Genomic DNA, 22,650 nt, shown 5'->3' with positions numbered 1-22,650 from the left:
CCAGAGACTTCCAGATGGTGCCCGAGTGCGCTGTCTAGCAGAAGGATATTAAGTCCTTCCGTCCTGAGAGAGCTCACTGACACCAGGGGAGAGGCTACCCAGTTGAGCAGATTTGTTAACGGGTAGATTTATGTCCACTCGTTTAGAGCGCCCTTAAAGGTTACCACCACTTTCACACCTGGGTAAGTGCCACCTGAGTCGGTCTGCATCCCCAGACTCCTAGAAAAGGCAACTGGTTCCAGTTAGATCAACTATAGCGCTTCCTTGGTACTGACGTCCATATCCACACACAGAGCTTAAAAAAAAAAATAGAACATCCCCCTCCCCCAAAAAAACAACAACCAAGAAAAAAGGAACAACCCAGCAAATGCACTTTCTTTTGGATAAATTTATTTACAGAAGAAGGTTGTTACGTTCCTCCTGCAGACACCGCCCCCGGCCCGCCCCGCTCATTAGCCCGTGCCGGGGGGCGGCCGCCCCAGCCCCCGCCCCGCCGTCCCTCCTCCCCGCCTCACTCCCATTCATTCCCAGCCCCTTCCTCTGCGCTCCTTCCCCTTCCCCGGCGCCGTCGGTCCGGCTGCCTCCACGCCGAGCGCCCGGCCGCGGCCAGGGCCCTCCGCGCCGCAGCCATGGCCGCCGAGGGGGTGGACGAGCGCTCCCCGCTGCTCTCCGCGCCCGGCTCCGGCAATGTCACCCCGACCGCGCCGCCCTACCTGCCGGACAGCAGCCCCCGAGGTAAGGCTGTGCCGGGCGGGGGGCGGCGGGGCCCTGGGGGCGGCGGGGCTGGCCCTGGCGCTGGCAGGGGCGCGGCCCCTCCGCACGGGTGCGGCGGTGCGGGGGCTCCCCCGCCTTGGCCGGCGAGGGGCGGCGGGGCCGGGCCGGGGGAGCCCCCGCCCTGCCCGGCTGTAGGGGCGCGGGGGGGAACAACAGGTAACGCCGCGCAGGGCCGGGTGTAGGCCCTGCTCCCCGCCCTGCTCCCCGGCCTCGGCGCCTCAGCAGGAAAAATAAAAGACATTAAAATAATTGTTTGCAGGGGCAGAACAAGCCCGAACCGGTCTGCTTATTATAACTCTCTCGCATGCCGCAGCTTGCAGAGTGATTGCTGGACTTGGGTTCCCCCATTAATTAGGAGCAGGATTAGGTGGAAGATCCTGAGCCGAGCTGGGCACTGGCAGCTGCAGGAGGGGCGCAGCGAGGGGGCTTCCCCGCGGTGTCGGGCGCAGGTCGCCGCGCTGTGCCGTCCATCGCTGTGCCACAGCCCAGAGGTGCCCAGCTGCCATCGGCTCCTGTGCTGGCAGTCGGATTGAAATAACGAAGGGACTCAGTGCAATGTGTGGTAGTTGAAGTCCAAAACCACTAGGATGTCCTTGCAAACGCGTTTCAAGGCCATAGCTGGCTTTGGCTTTATTTTTAAAGCAAGTCAGATGCTGTGGTTCCAAATCTGTAATCGTGGCATAATTATATGGTATTACCTTTCTTGCACAGACTTAAGAAAATCATCTTGTTGATCAATACTGAATATTTAATAAGTAGGTGAAAAGATTTTACTTAGCAACTATAAATAAGGATGTTTACAAAGTACATTAGTAGGGTTTTTTGGTTTTTTTTTCAGTTAAATGTTTTAGAGCAGAAAGTGAGGTGTGGAGAAAGCTGAAGGAACAAAGAATCAATAAGATTAGAGTAGCTTTGCTAGCAGTAGCCTTTAAAATGTAAGATTACAGTCCTTATCTCCATAGCTCTGGTGTGTTGGTCTTCTCTTGTGGATTTCTATGTAATTGTATATGTTTATGACATATATGTAACTAGAATGAGTGAGCATCTGTCTCTTTTGAATAATATTTAAACTCATGGAAAACTAGTCCTCTTTTTCTTAATATGAAAATGTATTTCAGTTAGGACTGTAACTGATATTGACTGTTTACTTTCATTTGAATTGGACAAAGGAATATTGCAAAATTAGCAGAGGTTGGGGGTTTTGTTTCGTTTATTTGTTTTTTCCCTAATCAATTTGTATAGGATTAGCATAATCTCCTAAATTAAAAAAAAAAAAATCCAGAAATCCATCTGAATTTGAATTCTGGTGTTTGATGTTTTTATTCTTAGTAGTCTTTATCCTGTAACCATTACTTTTGTATACATTTCAATCTGTTGTGGTTTTTTTTTTTTTAAAGTTTTTATAGATTTAAAAAGTAATGAAAATGCATTAGATCAGTGACTCTTGTCTGAACCCAGGGTAAAACTCATGACCTGGTAAGGAGCTGGACCCCAGATTCTCATTTCAGTTGGTAGCTGTGTCCTGCTGAGCCTTCAGTGGGCATCTGTAATTCGTGGTAACTGGCTGGGCACCTGATGTGGGTATGGTGCTTGAGATAAGTGGCTTGTTCCCAGAAGCGAGGAGGAACCAACTCTAGAGCTTTCTTAAACATCAAAGACCTCTTGTTCAGTCAGTCCACGAGCAAGTGTACTAGGTAGCCCTTCAAAACTGCTCTACAGTACTTACAAAAAGATAGCCGCAGAACAAAATCTTGCAGAACTGTGGTATAGGCCCAGTAGCTCTACTTCCCTTGCTCTGTTTTCCTTAGTAAAAGGATCTATGCAAACTAAACCACCTTTCTAGCTAACAGGCAGCCTTTATCTCTCTCCCTAGTACAAGTCTAGATGTAGAGGCAACAAGCATTCTTGTGGAAAGTTTGCTTCCAAACCTCCTTCTGCAACAGCGTCCTTGTTTAACATCACCTGACTGGTGTGGAGTGGCAGAGGAAGGAGGAAGAAGCCCTTTGCCCTTAAAACTACCACCTGAATGTACATTAATAGACTTATCCGTGTAATTAACTACTGTGCCCAATATGTCATCCTGAGCTTTGAGAGGCCACTGTCTGAAAGTAGCCTTCTCTTCTCTTGTTGGGCTGCAGCTGGGAACTAGTTGACCCTTTTCAGTATAAGCTGAAGTGGTTGAATCCTGGTAATGGCTCAGTGTTTGTTCCTAATGATGGAAGCAAGCAAGAAAAATCTTTTCAGTGTGGATGCAGGCCAGAGAATTTGAGAAACTTTTCACATAGACAAAGGGTGGGACTGTCAGCTCTGCTCCCTGTAGTAAGGTGGTTATTCAGTGCCTTTTTTTTTTTTCAGGGTGCCCTCTCCCCTTCCCCCCCAGGCTTTCTTAGTTCTTAACTACCTATCTCTGACATAAATAATTTAACTTTTTCCTTCACCCACCCCGTCCTGGGTCATGATAAAGAATTATTTAATTTTTTCTTCTAAATCAAATAAACAAAACAAACTCACTTGTTTGACCCAAGTAAGCTGCAAGTGGTTCTCTGTGGTTTCCGCCCTTCAAATACCAAGGGAGGAAAGTGCACAAGCACCACAAGGAATTTCTCAGGTTGAATATGGGATATCTTCCATTCCATTGCTCTCCTGTGGGGGTGAGAAGGGACTCAGATGTACTGCATGGTAGGGCATTTTGTTAATCTTGCTGAACTAATTAGTGTTAAATTTTCTTTATTTTTTTAAAAGAAAAATTGGTAATATAGCTGCAAATTGGTATGTCAGCAGCAGGAAATTCAGTATCTCATTAAATGTCTCATGGTGTGTATGTGAAACTTGCCTGTAATCCAGTCATGTCCAGCATGACAGGCCTTTATGAACTGGTTTTAGATATTATAGTTAGGCTGAAATTCAAGCTGTCAAAAAAAGAAAGGTCATACCAAAGTATGTTAATGTGCTTTGAAACATTTTTATTAAGGGATAATAAGCAGTAATCTCTGAGGCAATGCCTTTATTTTTCTTTTCACCACCTCCATGCCCTCACCCTCTCCAATATACTTTTCTTTAAACTTAATTTAGGTGGCTTTTGCTGGTTTGTTTTTTGGAGCTCTTCCAAATGCATGTTTTCTTTAAGCATGAAGGTTGCAGTGCCAAGATACTTCTGGCTTTCTGCTCCATAGCAAATGTCATTTGCTGCAGCACCACTCTGAAAAGCAGCCATTATTTCCTTGCTATCTGATATTTGCTGAGCCAGCAGGACAGGAACAGCGAGGCTGCTTACCTGGAAGCCAAGCAGCTCCAGTATGAGGCTGGAGAAGTGGCTGGCAGTGTCTGCAGGGGCTCATGCACCTCAGTTAACCAGCTTTCAAACTCCTAAGAATTGTCACTTAGAAATAGGGTACAGAAAATTATAAATGTCTAGAAGGGTATAGTTACCAGTTTTTAAAGTATTCCAGGATCATGGAAAGCTGAAAGGCTGGGGGCTGTGTGTCTGCTTTTACGTTCTGGTACCCTTCCAGATATTGTTTGCCTTTCCTCAGTACTGCTGCCCTATTCCCAGCTGATAGAGTTAAGAAATTGCGCTTTAAATGGAGAGGACAAAGTGAAAAAGTTCCAGAACACAATTGTTGCTTTTCAGAAAAGCACCCTTAAAGCTGGGAGTGAACTGTAGGGGTGTCTTGACAGAGAGTTTGATATGTGGTCTGCTGAATGTGCCTGTTGTTCTTTTGCTACCTTTTTCCCAAGCCAGAAAGTGTCAGCTGCAGCAGCCTTGACTTTGCCACATTGCTGTTCCTATCATCCAAAGCTCTAACCTGGTTTCTGCAGTGATCTAGTAGACTTGAGGTTGTTTCCAACTGCCAAAGTGTGTGTGTGTATTGGGGTTTTGTCCTGTGTGTGTTTTGTTTTGTTTGTTAATATCTTTTAATATCTCCTGTCCTATATGTGGCAGTCTTACTTAAAATAGGGTATCATAGTGGGTTATTTTTTTTTTTTTTTACTGGATGCTGCATTTTTTCAGGAATGTTATTCCTCAGAAACAGAAGAAATCACAACATTGTTACCTCATATCTCTTAATGATGTTGGTTTCTCTAACTGGTCTATCAAAGCTGAAGGTGTGAAGTTCACTTGCTCAAATAATGGAACATAAGTGTGTGTCGTTACTTCAAAATTGTATTGCTGCATATAAGTTAATTTTTTTCTCATCTGAAATAATTCAAGTATGTTGGATGTGATTCTGACACTTTGAAGGTATCCACTGTTCTCCTGCTGCCTCTGTGAGTTAAAATCAAGCACAAGTCTGGGTCATTTGTAGACCAAGTGGCAAAGAGAGAGAGCGAGAGCACACTGAACAGCAATGCTGCTTCAAAGGTGTGGGATGACTTTTGGATCTGAAGGGCAGACAGGGTTTCTTATATCCCTCCAGCTTATGACATTCACTTTAAGAAGGTGAAGGAGTGATGAGTGCTTTCTTACATGCTTCAATTTAATACTTTGGCTTGTCAGCTTTGATAGCAGCCCGTGATTTCCCTTGCCACCCTCCAGCAGATACTGTTCTGTTCAGTGCTGTTGGTAAACTGAAAGTTTAGATATTATAGTTAGGCTGAAATTCAAGCTGTCAAAAAAAAGAAAGGTCATACCAAAGTATGTTAATGTGCTTTGAAACAAGTAGGCTCATCTCTCATTGCTGCTCTGAAGAATTTGTTAGCTGCTTGGATGTAATTTTAAAAAAACTTGCTGAAGTCCAAGGCTGCAGGTATTTCAAACTACTAGTATTAAAAAAAGCTAACTATGAACTGCTGAATATGCCAATTCCATATTTGCTTACCTGAAGAGCCCTGAACTTGGTGAAATAAAGTTGGTGCTATTACATGCCAAATAATTGTCATAATAAGCTTGTGAGAGATTGCCATGTTGAATTATTTTCATTCCATGGATTCTTAAACCTCGAGGGTTCTTTAGAGTTTCTTCCCTGTTGCCAGTCTTGAGCCACAGTGCAAAGTTGAAGTTTGCTCTTCCACAGAGGCCTAAGGCCACTATATCCTTCTCTGTGTTAGCCTACCCTAATTGACTAAAGACCACCTTGTCCATCCACGCTTTGGCTCTTGGACAAGAAAAATATGCGGAACCCTTAAAAGCAGAAACTCTGACTTCATCTTTTTTTTTTTTTTTTTTTCAAGATAGGATAAGTATGCTGTTGTTGTGCTCAAACGAGAAGCATTTCATGCCACTTCCCATCCAAGATTTGTTTTCTTTACAGGACTGTTCTGTGTTTTTACCTGTAATATTTGTTACTATATGTTAAACACTTGTCTATGTTTCAGTCTTTTCAGATGTTTGTAAAGGCTGTTTATGACTCCTTTGCCTACCTATGTCTTATTTTCTGGGTTTTTTTCTTCAAAAACCAGTCTCTGGTTGCTACTAATCTGTAGTAGGTTTGAGGTTTATTTGAGTTTTCCCCCGCTGTGATTTCTAAAGACTGTGAAAAGTTGGTATGAAAACAAAGTTGCAAAGATGAGCATTTCATTGGATCCTCATTTCTGGGCTGATTCAGTGTATTCATAGAATCATAGAATCAGCCAGGTTGGAAAGGATCTCTGAGATCATCATGTCCAACCCTTGCTGTGTTTGTGTTGCTGGTTTGCTTTACCTACAACTATGGGTGATGTTTGTGTACACAGAAGCTGTGGAGAAGGGGAATGCAAACTTAGGTTGGTCTTTCTTTATGCTAACCATTAACTTTGAGTTGTTAGGGGTTTTTTTAATTTTTTTTTTCTTTTTTGAGACTGTGACTTAGGGATGATATTTGCTGAAAGTGTTTTAGGATCCTCTAGTGTTTCAGCTGAGATTTCCTTATCTCTTGCAGCAGAGCTTCCTCCTCCATACACTGCCATTGCAAGTCCAGATGCCAGCGGTGTTCCTGTAATAAACTGCCGCGTGTGCCAGTCACTAATCAATTTGGATGGCAAGCTACACCAACATGTGGTTAAGTGCACAGTTTGCAATGAAGCTACGGTAAAATGGATTTTTAGCATTTTCTTTTTGTGGAGGGAAGTGGGGGGAAGCTGAAGTATGTGGTTGGTGGAATTCGTGTCCTCACCTACAGAGGGTGAGTCCCTTCCTGCCATCCCTGCAAAGGACCTGTGAGCCCAGCTGACTGCTGGTGTAGCTAGTGTGCAAGCTCAAAGGTTGCTGGCACAATAAATCTTTGTTGAACTGGCTGTTCAGGATGTTTCCTGAGGAGGACAGAAAGAAAAGATGTCATTTAAGTAATTACTCTTCTGTTAAGAAGGATGAAATTGGTTTTGATGGGACAAAGAGAAATGAAGAATTTAGTTATTCTAAGTGTGGGAGATGCAAAGTAACTGCCCCACACCTTTCCCTGGATGTATGCCTTCTGCCTGCAGTACTATTCAGTCAATTGGTTAGACTACAGTACAACAGCTTTGAAATGCATAAGTTGTACGTTCTTTTCCAGTGATCACAGACCTATTTCTTTCTCCTTCTCTTTTGTTAATTCATGTCTTCACTATTTAGCTCCTGCTTCTATTTTTTTAATTCCTACCAGTTTCAGTTTCAGGATACTGCAGTGCTCCATAGCTACTGGAAGCATTTGTATGAAAAAACACAGGATTGGATTTATTATATGAAAAAGACTTTAAATTATATCCAGAAGACAGGTAGCCTTAAAACTGCAGGAAAACATTTTTTTTCCACTTGAGAGTACAGAACCTGCCATTGATAGTCACTTTCCTTGCAGATATATAATGTTTCAAACCAAAGTATCTTGCAGCTTTTGAATTGCTGTATGAAAGGGACACTGAAACTTGACTCCGAGGTTGGAGACAGATAATTTCAGTATAAAGTAAGATTAGAGTACAGTGGTGTCTACATGTTCCCTTAGTGACTGAGAACCAGACTGTGATCCTTTCACTGTTGAATGAAACCATTGTACCAGGCAAGGAGACTTGTTTGATGTTTTGACTGTTGTTATTTTTTTTAAAATATACCACTCGTTAAGCTCACATTTAAAAAAACAAAACTGAACTGAAACCTTGAATTGTCATTGCTAAAATATGAATTTTTTTTCCCCTGAGTTTGCAGAATCTCTTGTTTTTTCTATTGAGGAAATTTTTACTTCTTTGTCTGGGAAGAGAGAAAAAACTTCTAATTTTGTCTTGACTGTGAAATTTCCTCTGTAAGAGGAACTGTATTTCTCTGTTAGCAAGAACTTGTTGCTGAAGTTGTTCTGCTTTGTCATACTGTTATGTGGAAAAAAATGAATTGCTATGACTTCTGATTTGTGTTCTCTGGTGGTTGTGTTGTTTGGTTTGATTTTTTTTTTTTTTGTTTAGCCAATCAAAAATCCTCCTTCAGGGAAGAAGTATGTTAGATGTCAATGTAACTGTCTCCTTATCTGTAAGGATACATCTCGGAAAATAGGCTGTCCAAGACCAAACTGGTAAGAATAAAATACTCTAAATGCGTTGTGATAGTTTTCTTTAAAGCAACAATTCTCTTTGTGTTGAATTTTTAAAATTAAAAGATGTTCAAAGCTGGGCCTCTGTATGTGGACACTTAACAGAGCATTACTGAATTACTACAGACATAGGTAGTGCTAGTGTCAATTTTGAATATTTTTTTTTTTTAAGATTAAAGAGGAAAAAAAGTTTCTTCTTCTTCTATTTAGTGTTAGTCTCAGATGTGTGTGTCCCATTTTATTTACTTCATAAGGAAAAAAAATGATGTAAAGAACAACAGAGAAGAAAATCCACTTCTTGTTTCTGGGACTTAACATTCACAATTTCTTGCAGACTTAATTATTATAAACACACAGGATACTCCTTTTGCTTGGTTCAGAGCAGGTACTCGAGAATGAAATGGGAGAGGAAGCAGTAGACTGGCTTCAGTCCTGTTCTCCCTCCTGTTTATGCTGAGTTTTCATTTCCCTCTCAGCTCTTGACTTTTGGTGTTAAAGATCCCACTGAGGTAGGAATAGTTTGATTGTAAGTGGTGCAGCTCTAACAGGAGAAATGGAGATGAAGGCTAGGTCTGCAGACAACATGAATGGAAGCTCTACCATACCAAGTGCCCTAGTCACCAATGTATTGGCTGTTCTGATTTGGAAACAGTTTGAGACTTGTGGGATTTTTTTTTTTTTTTAATAATGCAGTGTTGGGGAGGACTTCAAAACATTCCAAACACTTTCTCAGAGTGCAAGAATGTTCATGGGATACTTCAGTTACCACATGGTTGCTAACTAAACTGAATCAGAAACTCTGTAATTTTATTAAAATAATTTCAAAAGTATATATCTCAGCAGTTTACCTAAGATAGTCTATGTATTTGTCTTGCTAGAAACTGAGCAAAACTGGTGTACTTCGAAGGAGAGAGTTGGGAGTAAGACTCCAGATTGAATGAAGGGAGGCCATCCAGAACACAATTTTGATTGTATATGGAGAGAGATGCAGTGCAAGTTAAATAATGCTTTAATTTTCCCCTTCACTTTTTCATGCTAAGAAGTCTCATCCTGATTCTGAGTTGGTTAATTTGGTTACTGTCCTTTTGGACTGACAGATTTTATAATTAAACTTGAAAACAAGTTAAACATAAAAGCAAATACTTACAGACTGTTTTTTTAAAGTAAACTGATTGCATTTAGTCAACCTGGGGTGGTTTTCTTTCTTAGTTTACTCAATTTGAGTCGAATTTTTACTGTACAAATGTGGAGATGCTGCTTATATTGACGTGATTGTCAGTAGTGTGGGAAGGAGAACTAGGTTATGGAAGAGTCCATACTCTTTCTACATGTTTCACATAGGTACGTACATTTCAATTCACGGGCTTGCTCAGCTCGGGTATTAAGATTTCATTTTCCTGATGAGTGTTTCTGCCATATTCTGGCAAGTCTTTGATCTCTACAGGGTTCAGGCTTGTATGGCTGATCTTGGAGCGAAAGCGAATGTTATCAAAGCTGAAAAGGAAAACACTTCGGAGAGAGACCAAAACTGGGTGCATCAGCTGTTTTTAACTAGCAGATTGTAGTTTAAAAGTGTAAAAATATTTGGTAGCGAGTTGCTTAAATTGCTAATTGCTTAAATGCATCGTCCTTCTCTTTTACTAGCTTAATTACATGTGTATCTAATGTTCTTAACGCAGTAGACGCATCATTACTCTTGGTCCAGTAATGCTGATTCCAGAAGAGCAGCCAGCTCAGCCTGCCTTGCCAGTTCAACCAGATGGAACTAGAGTGGTGTGTGGGCATTGTGGAAATACATTCCTTGTAAGTAAAGCACCAGGTTCTCCTTCTCACCTCACTGTGCTATCCTTCAAGGTATTTGTTGTAAGCACTTCTAAGGGGTGTATTGCCTCACTCTCTGGCATCAGTGAGGAACTAAAGCTTCTTCTGTCCTCATATTGCTATGGATGTATAGTCTGTATTTGGTTATTTTTATAAGCATTTCAGGAAAATTTTTAACAGTCTTTCTGTGTATGGATGGATAAAGCTTAAAGTCTGTCTTATTGCTTAGTGATGTAAGAGTGGACAGTGCTGAAAAATGAAGTTTTGCTTCCAAATTCTGTTTAGTCTTGCAGTGGTGGCTGTGTTCTGCAGTGGCTAAGAGAGCGGTTCTGTCATTGCTGTATGGATCCCTGAAAGCTGTTTATGGCACTTGCCCACTGGCATATCTGTCAGTTGTTACAGACTGGAGGTTTTGGTTTACATGTGAGGCTGACAGTTGATCCCATTTTTTAAGTGGAAGGATGCAAGAATATTTTTCTGGTTTTGAACTGTTTGCAGCCTTCTAGATGGATAAGAGGCTGCCATACTTGAACAGTACACAAGTTAGCTTTAGCTTCATTGTTCAGCAGTGCTTGAATCTCTGTCAGGTTTGTGAGTTATGGGAAATGGCTGTGATATCTGGTACAGCTGAAGGAACCACATAGTCCTGACAGCGGTGTTACGTTCCTGAAACAAAGGATTGTAAGATACATAAAGACCAGAGAATACTCAAGGAAAAAGGAAGCTTAGGGAATGGTACTCCATGTTGGCTTGTAGCAGGGAGAGAAGGGTTTGTTTGTGATGGGGTCTATAATGGAGTAGACTTCTGCCTTCAAATCTTTACTTCAGGTTTATGGATCAGTGAGGCGCTTTTGTGGCTTAACCCAGGCCATCACTGCAAACACCACCCAGCCCCCTTGCCCAGATAGGGAGGAAAACTGGACAAAAGGCAAAACTCATGGGTTGAGGTAAAAACAATTCAATGATTGAAACAAAAAACCCCAGTACTACTAATGATGACAATAATAATAGTAATGAAAAGAGAGGGAGAGAGGAATAAAACCCAAGAGAAACAAGTGATGTGCAATACAATTGCTCACCACCCGCTGACCGATGCCCAGCCAGTCCCTCAGCAGCAATCAGTGTCTCTCAGCCAACTTCCCCCAGTTTATATATCAAACACGATATTCTATGGTATGGAATATCCTTTTGGCCAGTTCAGCTCAGCTGTGCTGCCTGTGCTCTCTTGAGTTCCTTGTGCACCTGGTTTGCTGGCAGAGCATGAGAAACTGAAAAGTCCTTGACTTAGGGGAAACACTACTTAGCAACAACTAAAACATTAGTTTGTTACCGACATTGTTACTGAATCTACAACACAGCACTGTGCCAGCTACTAAGAAGAAAATTGATAATCCCAGCTGAAACCAGGACAGGTGTGCTATAATGGCTTGACTACTATAGTAGGTGATGAATGCAGGAAGCAGGAAATAGCCCTTACACTTCTCATTTTATTTATTCAGAGGAAATTAGAAATTTGATTATGAATTTACAAGTAATGTTCTAACTGAAAAACCATCAGAGAGATGCTTGAGAAATATTCTGTCTGCTAATTCTACCTATATATTGAAAAAAATATGTTTCTCTTATAACCCTTACTGAAGAGCAAAAAGTAATGCAGGGTAACTGAAGGTAGCTGAAGTGGGTTTTCTGCTTGCCTTTTTTTTTTGCCTGTCTTTGGGGACTTTCATAAGCATGGGATTTTTACTTGGCTTTATCCCCTATTTGCTTTATATAAGTACAGCCTAAATCACCTTTGTACTTTACACAATGAACTACTTCAGGTGAAAATAAGGGGAAAAACCTAAACCCATAAGGGCTGTTTTTTCCTGTAACTACTAGATTATGCCTTAAAAGGCTAAGTTTTTTCTATTTTGGGATTTGTGCATGTGACTTCAGATCTAATTATTGCTTTAGGGAACTGTGACATTTTGAACTTCATGGTTCTATCTGCCACTAAGACAAATTTGTCGCTTCGTGGTACATCGAAAAGAAAATTTCCAAATCACTAGAAATAGGAAGTTTGGTATTCTTTTGTGCTGAGTTATCAAGACACAAACCCATTTTTTCTCACTTCACGCAGCTTTTTCACCAGACTTTTTGCTTCTCTTGTTTTCTGTAATTAAGTCTGAGATTCTCCAAATAAAAGTTTTAGTTAATAAAAATCACAAAATTGTTTGGATTTCAGAGTGAGCAGAGAAAGTGTTTTAGCCAACCTGGAAACTCGGCTTCTGCATAGGTATTTCTGCCTTTTGCCATCTCCACATTGTAAAGAAGATACGTAATACTAGATGCATCTCTCAGCAATTCAGTAGGTTATCACTTTTACTTGGCAGCTAAAAAATAAATAGAATAGACAAGCAAAGCTGGAATCCCTGGAGTGCGAAAATCAAATTGTCGTTTGCATGTTCTGTGTTCTTTTAAGAGCATCAACTTCTTGACCACTTTCCAAGATTTTTTTTTTTTTTCCATATGAAAGCATCAGTATGGGCTGTGCTTTCCCTGCCTCTACACATGTGAGGGTGTTTTTACAGATTATGAAAAGCATTCTCCATAGTATGGAGTGCCTTAAAGTTTGTCTTAGCTGTCAGGCTTAGTACTAAAGTTATACTGTAGCTGAACTATCCATAGTTATTCACATTTTATTAATGAGATCTTTTTTTCCCTTGGTAACCTGATAGAAGTTTTTTCTGTGTTAAGATTTCTACTGTTTCTGGCAGATTTGAAGTTCAGACAACTGGAAAAAGGGGTAGAATAGAAAAGGAGAACAGGACAAGGGTTTAACTATGTTGCTAAATCACGATTTGATCTGGTTTGGGCTTTTTTGAGTGCTTCTGGACTTGGGCTGTGACAGTTACTGTTTATGCCAGCAGTAAGTCATTCCCTGCAACCCCCCTCACCTCCTGAGGGACCTCTGCCTGTGATAGTCTGTGGCTGTCAGAGACTGAACTGCCTTTGGAAATGGTGGTGGGCAAGAGACGGCTGTCCCTGTGTTGTCCCCCTCTCTGCCATCTTCCTGCTACAGTCCTGCTTGCAGGCACCTCAAGGACAAGAAGTCAGGAGCAAGCTATGGAAGCCACAGGCTGTAGGCTAAGCACTGTGCTTTGTAAATTTAATTTTTGTTTTTAAACTAATCAAATATGAAAATGATTTCTTCTGAAATAATTTAATAGAAAACCCTTTAAACTTTCCAAAAAACTTAGACGAGTTTTAACCTGCAGAAGTATTTTGCTTTCTCAAAGGACCTGAAGGGAGTGGAGGGGAAGCTTCTTTTGCAGAAGCAGCTGTATGTAGGACTCTGTGTGCATAGAATTTTTCTTTCTCTTTTTTTTTTTTTTTCCTCTCTATCTTATATTAAATGCACTGAGAATTATTTTAGACTCAGAAGGAAAAAAAGTTTGACATATTCTTCTAGTAATATGTTTGATGGATGCCTGGTTTTGTCCACAGTTGAAATGAAGAGCTCTGGAATCCTTATCTCCTCATTTGTGTTTCAGTACATCTAAACAGGGATTTGGGCCATCATTTATTCTACTGTTTCAATTAGAAAAATACAGTTTGTATTCTCAGCAGAGAGATAAATTTCATGGTACTGGAACTTGAAGTTTTCTTAACAACATGAATCAATATTAGGTACTTTAAAGCACTCTGGAATATGTGTAAAAAAAAATACCAGCTTAAGCATGATTTTAACTACTTGTTAAACCCACCAAAGCTCCATGATTTAGAATGTACATGAACATGGCCTTTCCCCACTGCTAACGTGATCTAAATTCTTGTAGTTTGAATGTCGTCATATTTTTGCTCTTTTTTTCCTGCAAATATTTCTGGTATGTGCAGAAAGCATCATAACAGTTAGTGCTTCTGTTACTTCCAGGTAACTCTCTATGAAAACAGATTATTGCTGCCTCTCTTTTCCGTCTATACTTGAAGCCCAACTCATGCATTTGAGTTTGTAGCCATTAATAATTAGGGCTAATAATTAGAATCTTAAGTAAAATTCTAGAAAGACCATTAATGAGTAACTTTGGAAATGGAGTAGTCTACACTGTGGTAAAACTAGTGTACAGAAGTGAAGGTGAAGTAGTCTAAATCAAGAACTTATATTTAACATGTTTCTGTCTTCTGTTTCTGGAATTGTAGTTTCAAAAGCTGGAATAACCCCTCTGATGAGGCCTATCTCCATTCCCAACATTGACAACTGCATCCAATTCCACTTTCATTGAGTGTAGAACTAAGGGAAATTGAGTAGGTTTTTGACAGGGATGCAGGCGAATATCTAACTTGCTTCTCTGCCAGGAATGTGGAAGTAGAATTAATGCTCCTAAAAAGCTTTGCTCGGGTGGGGAGTATTACAGAAGTCTTAAGGGATAAAATAGAACTATGCTAAATCAGTTTGGCCAAGTCTTGTAAACAAATAATACCAGTTACATAGTTGTTCTTTAAATGCGTTATTGGATACTTCAGAACCAGAAAAAAAAGGATTTCTTTTCAGTGGTGAAGTATCCCCAAGTAAATAAAATTGAGAAGTAAATAAAACTGAGGGACACCTTCAAGAGGCAGGAAAATACACTCTAAATACTATTATATTTAAATACTACAGATGGAAACTTTACAGCAAAACCCGCTGATACTGTGGCAAGGCATGAGAAGACACATCCTCTTTCTTTACACATAAAATCATAAATATTTTCTTAGTTTAAATGGTGCTGTGCTGTAGGCTGGTCCTGTTTTCCATGCAAGGGCAGGCTTTGATTTTGATTTGTGGTTCTAGCAGTTATAACTATTCACTTCAGTAGGCTGACTTCAGATTTCTCACAGAGATAAGGCAGATCCTAATGGAGGCGAGGCACTGGTGATCTGTGCTGTGGCTTCTTCCCCTGCTATTAACTTGCAGTGTGACTTTTGCTTAAATCCAGAAGGGAGGGGAGAGGAGAACTATATTTCACCAGGAAAACTGCAAACTAACCTTCACTTGAGAAAGGCAACAGAAGAGAGCTGCAATTATAACTTCTTAAAGGGTGAAGAAAAATAACCTTATCCCTTTGATCAAGGCAAACATGTTTAAAATGCTTGTTTAGTACTTCTGTTATCACAGAATGAAATTTAACAGAACATGCTGTTTTTAAATGAGTATATCACTATGTATCCCCTGGTTGAGGTAGTTCTAGACACTACTTTCACTAAGGCTGTTTCCCACATAAGTTTTTGTCCGTGCATGGAAGGTTATGACCATACCATGTACAGTTTTATATATCATCTTTTTAAAAGTCATGTAAGCCAACAGTGTTCTCTGTTTTAACAATATAAAACTTAGATGCCTACTTTCTAAAATATTCTTTAGCTAATCTTTCTGTGCACCTATAACTTAGTTTTCACAAATGATGCAAGGATTGGGGAAAGATGGGAAAATGCTCCCATTTGTAATTGTGCCAAAGAAAACATAGTTATTTTGATTTAGGGTATATTCATAGCTGTTAAGTAAGAGAAAAAACCAGTATTATAATGTTGCCCATAGTATGCCTGTGGATGCAACCACATTACGTCAAGTGAATTTTGTAATACTAAGGCAAGTCATGGGAAATGTTCACATGGAAATCCCAATCCTATGTTGCTACTGACAAAAGGGCATCCCATTTATGGAAGAAAGCAAGAAACAAGTCAAAGGACGTCTGAGAAGCAAAATATTTTCCTAGTGACATTTAGGATGAAACGCAATAAACATTTTTTCAGGTCAATTTTTCAACCTTTTTCTTTTTTTTCTTTTTACAGTGGATGGAACTGAGGTTTAACACACTAGCAAAATGCCCACACTGCAAAAAAATGTAAGTTTTCTGAAAACAAGGTTATGTAAATTACTGTGAAGTTGCCAGTGTTTCTTCTGTAAAAGTCTTTGGAGTAAAATATGTTAGCTGTACTGATTATTTTACCGTGCTCATCTGAACTTCAAGACTAAAGTGCATGTTGCGTGCACATGAATTCTCCACTCTTTATGCACAAATCAGTAACTTTGACAAATCTAGCCTGCATTTATGAAAAGTCTGATTGAATTGATAGAGGCAAAAATAAGCTACTAACAATAGGCAGGAATGGGTGCTAAAATTGACAAGTTACGTCCTTAAAATTTTACCTCTTCATGCAGTAGTAATCAGATGTCATCTTTAAATTTAGAACTTTACCTGCCTTATTGTAAAAGGAGGAAAGGAACTACTCTTAATTTTAAAGAGGTTTTACTGATATTATAAACTCGACAACTAACTTGTGTTAAGCAGCCTAATGCATTAGCTTGTTTAATGTTTATGAATTACTGTGGAATAACTCATCTACTCATTTGTTATTAGTTTAATGAGAACAAGAAAAGTTAGAATAAAAGAGCTGTAAGAGTTTTGGTTTGGTTTTTTGTTTGGAGCTCTGTTTTTGAGTATTTGGCCTTTATTATTTGAGGTCAGGAATACTTAGTCTGAATTGTTGCTGAAAACTACACTACTAACATACACTAACTCAACCACAGGATGTGAAATAAGACTTAAATATTACTTCAGAGACTTTTGCATACTGCTGATTTATTTAAATATTGGTCTTCCTTTGACAGGCAAGTGTGACTTCCAGTTGAAGGAGCAAATGTGTTTTCCACTGGGAATGGAGAACCACAGCTGTGTTGCATGTTGTAGGACAACTAGCAGGTCCCTGAGGAAGCAGAAGGCTTAGCATAAATGTACTGTAGGTGTGGGCATGACCTGGCCTTCAACAGCGATTGAAGTCTTTTTATTGGAGTATTTGATAGAGAAGTCAGTCTAGTGCTGTGTTTAACCTCAGGGCTGTAACTGTAGTAGTGGATATGTTCTAGTTTACTTAAGTCAAATAAACTCAGTCTTGGTGAGATGCTTCAGGGATTTTTTAAGGACTGTAATTGCATTAAGTCTCTTCAGTCCTGAGGGAGGGGCTGATGTTTTGCTGTTTGGTTTGTTTTCAAACTAATTGCAATTATGTTTATATTTTATCATGTCACTTTTGATAGCTGACCTCAGCTTTTTTCTTGACTCTCCTTAGGTACAAAATTATTTGCTGTTTAATCTTAAAAAAAAAGCAAAACAAAAACCTCCAGCAAAAAACAACCAAACAAAAAAAACCAACTCCAACAATAACAGCAGCAAAATAAACCATACTGCAAGCAACAGTCACAAAGTCACACCATGTGGTCTTTTGGTTTGTCTTCTGTTGATTAATGTTGCTTGTACTTTAAACTCCAGCTGGAGTCTAAGGTTTTCTTAGTGTCTCTGTCGATTAAAGTGGAAAGCATGCTATCTGTATGTAAGGAAACGGGAGCCTCTCTGCAGTGTGATTTGTGATAATTACAGCTTGCCTGGCAACTGTACAGCAGAATACAAAACTAATTTTAACAAGTGGGCATGTCTGTCCTTGGGCTGAGAATGCAAACTGTGGAATATTGTAGTTTAGCCTTGAATCAGTTGCTTGGTGTTTTCCTGCATTTGAGATGCGATAGTCAGGAGTTCTGCACTTCCAGCAGCATAAACATTTTTAACACTTGGATTTAGGGCACAGCATAGGTGAGACAGAAGTTTGAGTTGTGATGATGGAATAAATAACTGCGGTGACCTGCTTTTTCTCGGGCCTTTGTCAGAGGTCATTGTAGCCAAGTAGTTAGAAGGGAATGTGGGGTTCTTTATTTCAGCTTATTAATGCAAAGCTTCTTTCTTTAGTAGCTGAGTAGTCAGATGTGAAACTATTCATTCCTTCTGTTGACTCAGTGGATGACTGTCACTGAAAAAAGGATAGTGTAGACTAAGGCACAAGGCACCTTGAATGACTGCAACAGTAAGTTTTTCAAGGAAGCATCAGCTGAGACTTTTAGATTCTCAAATAATTTTCATAACTTTGTTTCAAATGTTTTTAAAAGTGCATGCATCTCTGCAAATTGTTTGTTTGTGACCTCCTATTTGGTTGATGGAAATTAGATCTTAATATTAAGAACGTCTTTAAAACTGCAGGGAGATCAGGAGTTATTACATGAAAAGGTCAATAATGAAACAATGTTCAGGGAAAAATAAAGCAATCGTACCTTAGAGTATGTAAACAAAGGAACCTTTCATATCTGGATGTTGGGGGAAATAGGATCTTCTTGTTTGTTTTTAGTCCTATCTATGTGCTATCATTGTGGTTACAACTTTATTGTTTTGTGACATACTTTTTTTCTCTTGCAAAATAACTTAGGAAATACAGGAAATTAATTGTGAGGCAGAGAATAAAATCACTTATTTAGTAAATGACCAAATGTCTTTGAAGTAGGCTGTAAACCTTGCATGCCAATATAGGTAAGGTGTTTGCAGAAGCCTTAGTGGTGCATAGTGGTTCAACCTGTCTCAAGCCCTTAGTTGCATGTTATCCACTACTTTGGGACAACAAATGTAGCTAATGAGTAAATTGTCGTGATACAGCTTTATTTTATAGTGACACCTAGGAATGGGAGAGAAACTGTTACTTTTTACTGATTGCAAAATAGCAGATGTTTCTCAGCCTGTTTCCCAAAAAAGTGAGAGATTTAAAGGAAGGCTTCTGGTATTTTTCTTGTTTAATGATGAAGAAACTTTTCTTTTATGTTCTCTTAATGTTCTTTTAATGTCTGCCATTCTCTTTCCCAAACTGTATATTAAATCATCTAGAAACTTCAGGATCATGAGTTCAGTTACTAGAAAGAGAATTGAATGCTGCAAGTTATTATTTCAGAATTTCAAATCTTTTTTCCTTTAGAACCTACCTATTTTACTTTTTACAGTCTGACAAAACCATGAACCCTAACGAATTTATAACACCTTTGCTCCATAAAGATTGCTGGACTTTTAGGAAAGAGAGAGATGTTGGAACCCCATCACTACTATGGAGGCTAGTTTCAGCAGTGCTATTCACCTTCAAAATACTGGCATTTTGATTTTCCTCTTAAAAACCCTCCTGAAAGCATGTCTGAAATCCTGGCTATAGTTCCTATTATTTAGAGCACAAGAGACCCAGCATTCTTTCCTGTGGAACTTCTTTTATAGCCTTTGTCCCTTGTGGTGGTTTTCCCCTCTTTTAATTAGTACTCAGTGCTAAATTGGCTCTGATGTCTTTTATATCTGCTGCTGCTGCCCAAAGGTCTGGCAGGTGCCTTTGCTTCCTCAGCAGCAGCTCAGAAACAAAGAACCACTGCCTTCTGGATAGCTCTGTAGTGAGTTCCCTCATACTCCCACAGTGGAACTAATTGACTGCTTCTGTGATATGAAAATGTTCTTTTGATCCCAGATTTCCAAATGTGCTTGTCGAAGTTGTCGCAGTTGGTAGGTTTTGAGGTAGAATTTTAGCTTTCTTTATTCAAAGTTAGTTTGGGGTTTTTATGTGTAATTTGGTGTGGATAGAGGGAAACTTCACTATTTAGAGTGGGCCAGTGGCTAGTATTACTGTCAGGAGGTGAAAAATTAATTATGGTTTATTTGGATTGCTAAATATTCCCAGGTCTATCATGTGACTGTAGAAACTTAATATACTTATTTCATGTTTGCTTTCTGTGGAAAGAGAAAAGCTGTTAAATTGAGACATTCTATACATTTCCTTTTTGTGGTATTTGAGGTGATGGTTTCTCCCTCAGCCTTTCTTCCTGGATAGGAGACAAAGCTTGAGAGAAATATGGATGGGAAATACACACAGCACCTGCAATGTTATGAGTACAAAAACAGGATCGTAAGTCAGCTCTGAAACTGAAGGTCTCTTTCCCAGAATTAACTTTGCCTCTGTGTGAAATACACAGCACGGTAAATATCATGCATGTTTTAGGTGTATTGAACATGACATTTCTACCAGCTTATCTGACAGTATCCAGCTCTGTAATAGAATTAACTTTCTGAGTACGTAGCCAGGAAATCCTGCAAAGGAGGGAATCTGAGGTCAGTTTGGCAAGCATCTCCTTGCTTTCCCCTTTTATAAAAGTGCATTTTGATTTGATTATTTTTCTCCTCATGTAACTTGGAATTGGACAACATATCCTTTTTTCTGGAATGGCTGTAGGGTGGCTTTTGAGGGAGTGTGTAGAGGTGCGTGTGTGAGGATTGTAAGATATCATTATTTCCCCAACTGGGAATTCTCCCATACCGATGACACCACACACATCCCCTAGTTCCATCCCACATGTGTATTCTAAGGTTTTGGGTAAAAAATAATTTCCCCATGGAAATTAATGAGCAGAACTGCTTTGGGACTTTTCCTGCTCTTCTGAAAATTGCTTGAGTGGTCACTGTATTTCAACTCCTGCCTCACAAGATGAAGCTCAGTGTGTTAGCTTGAGGACTGTGGTGGAGTGTGTTTTGGTTTGGTTTTTTTTTTCTTGGATCATTTTAGAAATTCCTTGTAAAGCAATAATGTTGGAGTAAAGCTGCTTAAACTCTGTTTGAAGGCTTTCTAAGATGAATGCTTAAAAAATTTTAGTCACATGCTAAGCATATGAGGCCTTACTATGTGGTTAATTAACTGGAGCCAGAAATTTGGTCAGTCATATGATGCATGTACTACTTTAATAGTTTAGCACTGTTTTCTTCTGTTATGCATTTATCTTAAATATGTTGAGCTATCATGAGATGAAAATTACTTTCCCTTCATCCTTGAACACAGAATACAAGCATTCCATTATTTCCAAAGGTGTGTTGATCTCCCAGAATGAGATGAAGTAACTAATGATAGCATGCTTCAGGATGCTTCAAAACTACCTCTAATATAGATGGTACATGTTTTTATGAAAGAACCTCTGCCTCTGTAGTTCTTTTATTTGTGTTTCAATGAAATTAAATCGTGTTCCTATTTTCCTCATTAGTATAGCTGCATGTCATTGCAGATGTGTGACTCAAGATGTATTTCCTAAACAATGCTAAGCTTCTGAAATAATTTTTCTAACCTGTAGTAAATAATGTTTTATTTGCATTTTATATTCTGTTTGACTGAAGCACTGATAGCTTGATAGCAGCAAGTAGAGACAAAACTGTCTGTCCTGAAGTTCATAGTCCAGATGATGAGTGACAGAACTTCCAGGGCATTTATTTACCTTGGTTGTCAGAAGTGATTTGTGCAGCTCATGTAACTTGTGGTAGAACTCTGAAAGAAGTTCAAGTAAGAAGAACTTGTCATGTTTTTGAAGTTACTAAAACTGACTTAAAGATGTCTAAAGCATTTCAGTCTTTGGAGATGTTGAACATGGGAAAAAATTACATGTCTGTGACTAAAACGATTTATGTTTACCTTCAAGAAACAGGACAGTTTAGTTGCTGAACAGTATTGAGTGAACTATTCCAGGAAATGGATAATGAAGATTGTTATTAATGACAGGGGGAGCAGAAGTGATTTCCAGTTAATTAGATGCAGTGAATATATTAAGGCCATATGCTGATGAATCAAGTCGGAAGGGTGTCTTGCAACCTACATAAAAGTTGCAAAGCCAACTTAGGTTTTGCAATCCAGAGGCTATTCAAGGTACTTACCTGGATCTGCTGTGGGCACAGGAGGTGGGACACACTCAAACTGTAGGTGTGGCACCATCCTCTTTCTTGTAAGCACCTAGATTTTTAGGTATTAGATAATCACCAATAATTCCCCTTTAAAACAAATGTGGACTGTGTCTTGTACTTTGTAGTAAAATTTTAAACTTTCCCTACAACTTTATAAACTTAAGATGGTGTATGTCACAGAATCACTGAATATTCTGGGTTGGCTGGGACCCACGAGGATCATCAAGTCCAACTCTTAAGTGAATGGCCCATGCAGAGATCAAATCCTCAACCTTGGCATTGTTAGCACCGTGCTCTAACCAACCAAGCTAATCTCAGGGTTGTGTGTTGCCATTCTCTTTCCATCCCCTCATTTAGTTACTGTTGATGGCAGGGGTTGTTTTTGTGGTGTTTGTCATTTGGTTGGATGGAGGTATTTTTGTTTAATTTCCAACATTATTTATTTCCTAACAGTTCATCTGTTGGAAGTGCGCTGCCACGGAGGCGCTGCTGTGCATATATTACAATTGGAATGATATGTATCTTCATTGGCGTTGGATTAACTGTGAGTCATGACCTGTGGTGTAATTGCAACTGTGTGGGAGGGTGTGTGTTCAAAGGAGCGCTCTCAGTTGACTTGCTCTTCCTTCCCCAGCATTTGAGTAAACCTTCCGAAGTCTGTGTTGGTTTTGTCATCTCTATTAAAACCGTGGACGTAGCCAGAAAAATGAAATGTTTCTAAAAAAAAAAAAAAAAAGTGTTCTGTTCTGGCACTTTGAAAGTTTCTTCGTTCTTATGTTAAATTTGACTCTTTGTCTGTCTAAAACCTTCAGTTTTATGAAAAATGGTTTACTTTACTGTAGAAATACTGGAACATCTTGCTCTTGCTAGAGCTCTTAAAACTTCCAGGCTTCCAGAAATACATGTTGCTGTATAGCCAGGAATGTAAGTTCCACTGCAGTAGAGGTGAATGGGATTCCAAAAGCTAGAAATATTTGTATTTGTAATTTGTACAAGCTATAAAG

The 22,650-nt window shown here is 39.4% G+C and overlaps 1 protein-coding gene and 1 long non-coding RNA gene across 2 annotated transcripts in view; one reads left to right on the top strand and one right to left on the bottom strand.

Moving 5' to 3' along the window:
- Positions 1-520: 520 nt before the first annotated feature.
- The window catches only part of PIP4P2 (phosphatidylinositol-4,5-bisphosphate 4-phosphatase 2), a 24,404-nt gene continuing 2,274 nt past the window's right edge, over positions 521-22,650 (top strand). Inside the window, exons 1-6 of the mRNA XM_027659126.1 lie at positions 521-735; positions 6,633-6,781; positions 8,122-8,228; positions 9,926-10,049; positions 15,876-15,928; positions 22,100-22,190. Of these exons, the coding sequence (XP_027514927.1) occupies positions 630-735; positions 6,633-6,781; positions 8,122-8,228; positions 9,926-10,049; positions 15,876-15,928; positions 22,100-22,190 (630 nt within the window). The 5' untranslated portion in view covers positions 521-629. The remainder of the gene's footprint in view (positions 736-6,632; positions 6,782-8,121; positions 8,229-9,925; positions 10,050-15,875; positions 15,929-22,099; positions 22,191-22,650) is intronic.
- The window catches only part of LOC113954597, a 17,737-nt gene continuing 15,999 nt past the window's right edge, over positions 20,913-22,650 (bottom strand). Inside the window, exon 3 of the long non-coding RNA XR_003530279.1 lies at positions 20,913-21,236. This is a non-coding gene — a long non-coding RNA (uncharacterized LOC113954597). The remainder of the gene's footprint in view (positions 21,237-22,650) is intronic.

Source organism: Corapipo altera, unplaced genomic scaffold, assembly GCF_003945725.1.
Source record: "Corapipo altera isolate COAL_440 unplaced genomic scaffold, ASM394572v1 52, whole genome shotgun sequence".
Classification (NCBI taxonomy): Eukaryota; Metazoa; Chordata; class Aves; order Passeriformes; family Pipridae; genus Corapipo; species Corapipo altera.
The sequence above is the reverse complement of the archived record's forward strand: the minus strand, read 5'-3'. Positions and strand labels throughout refer to the sequence as shown.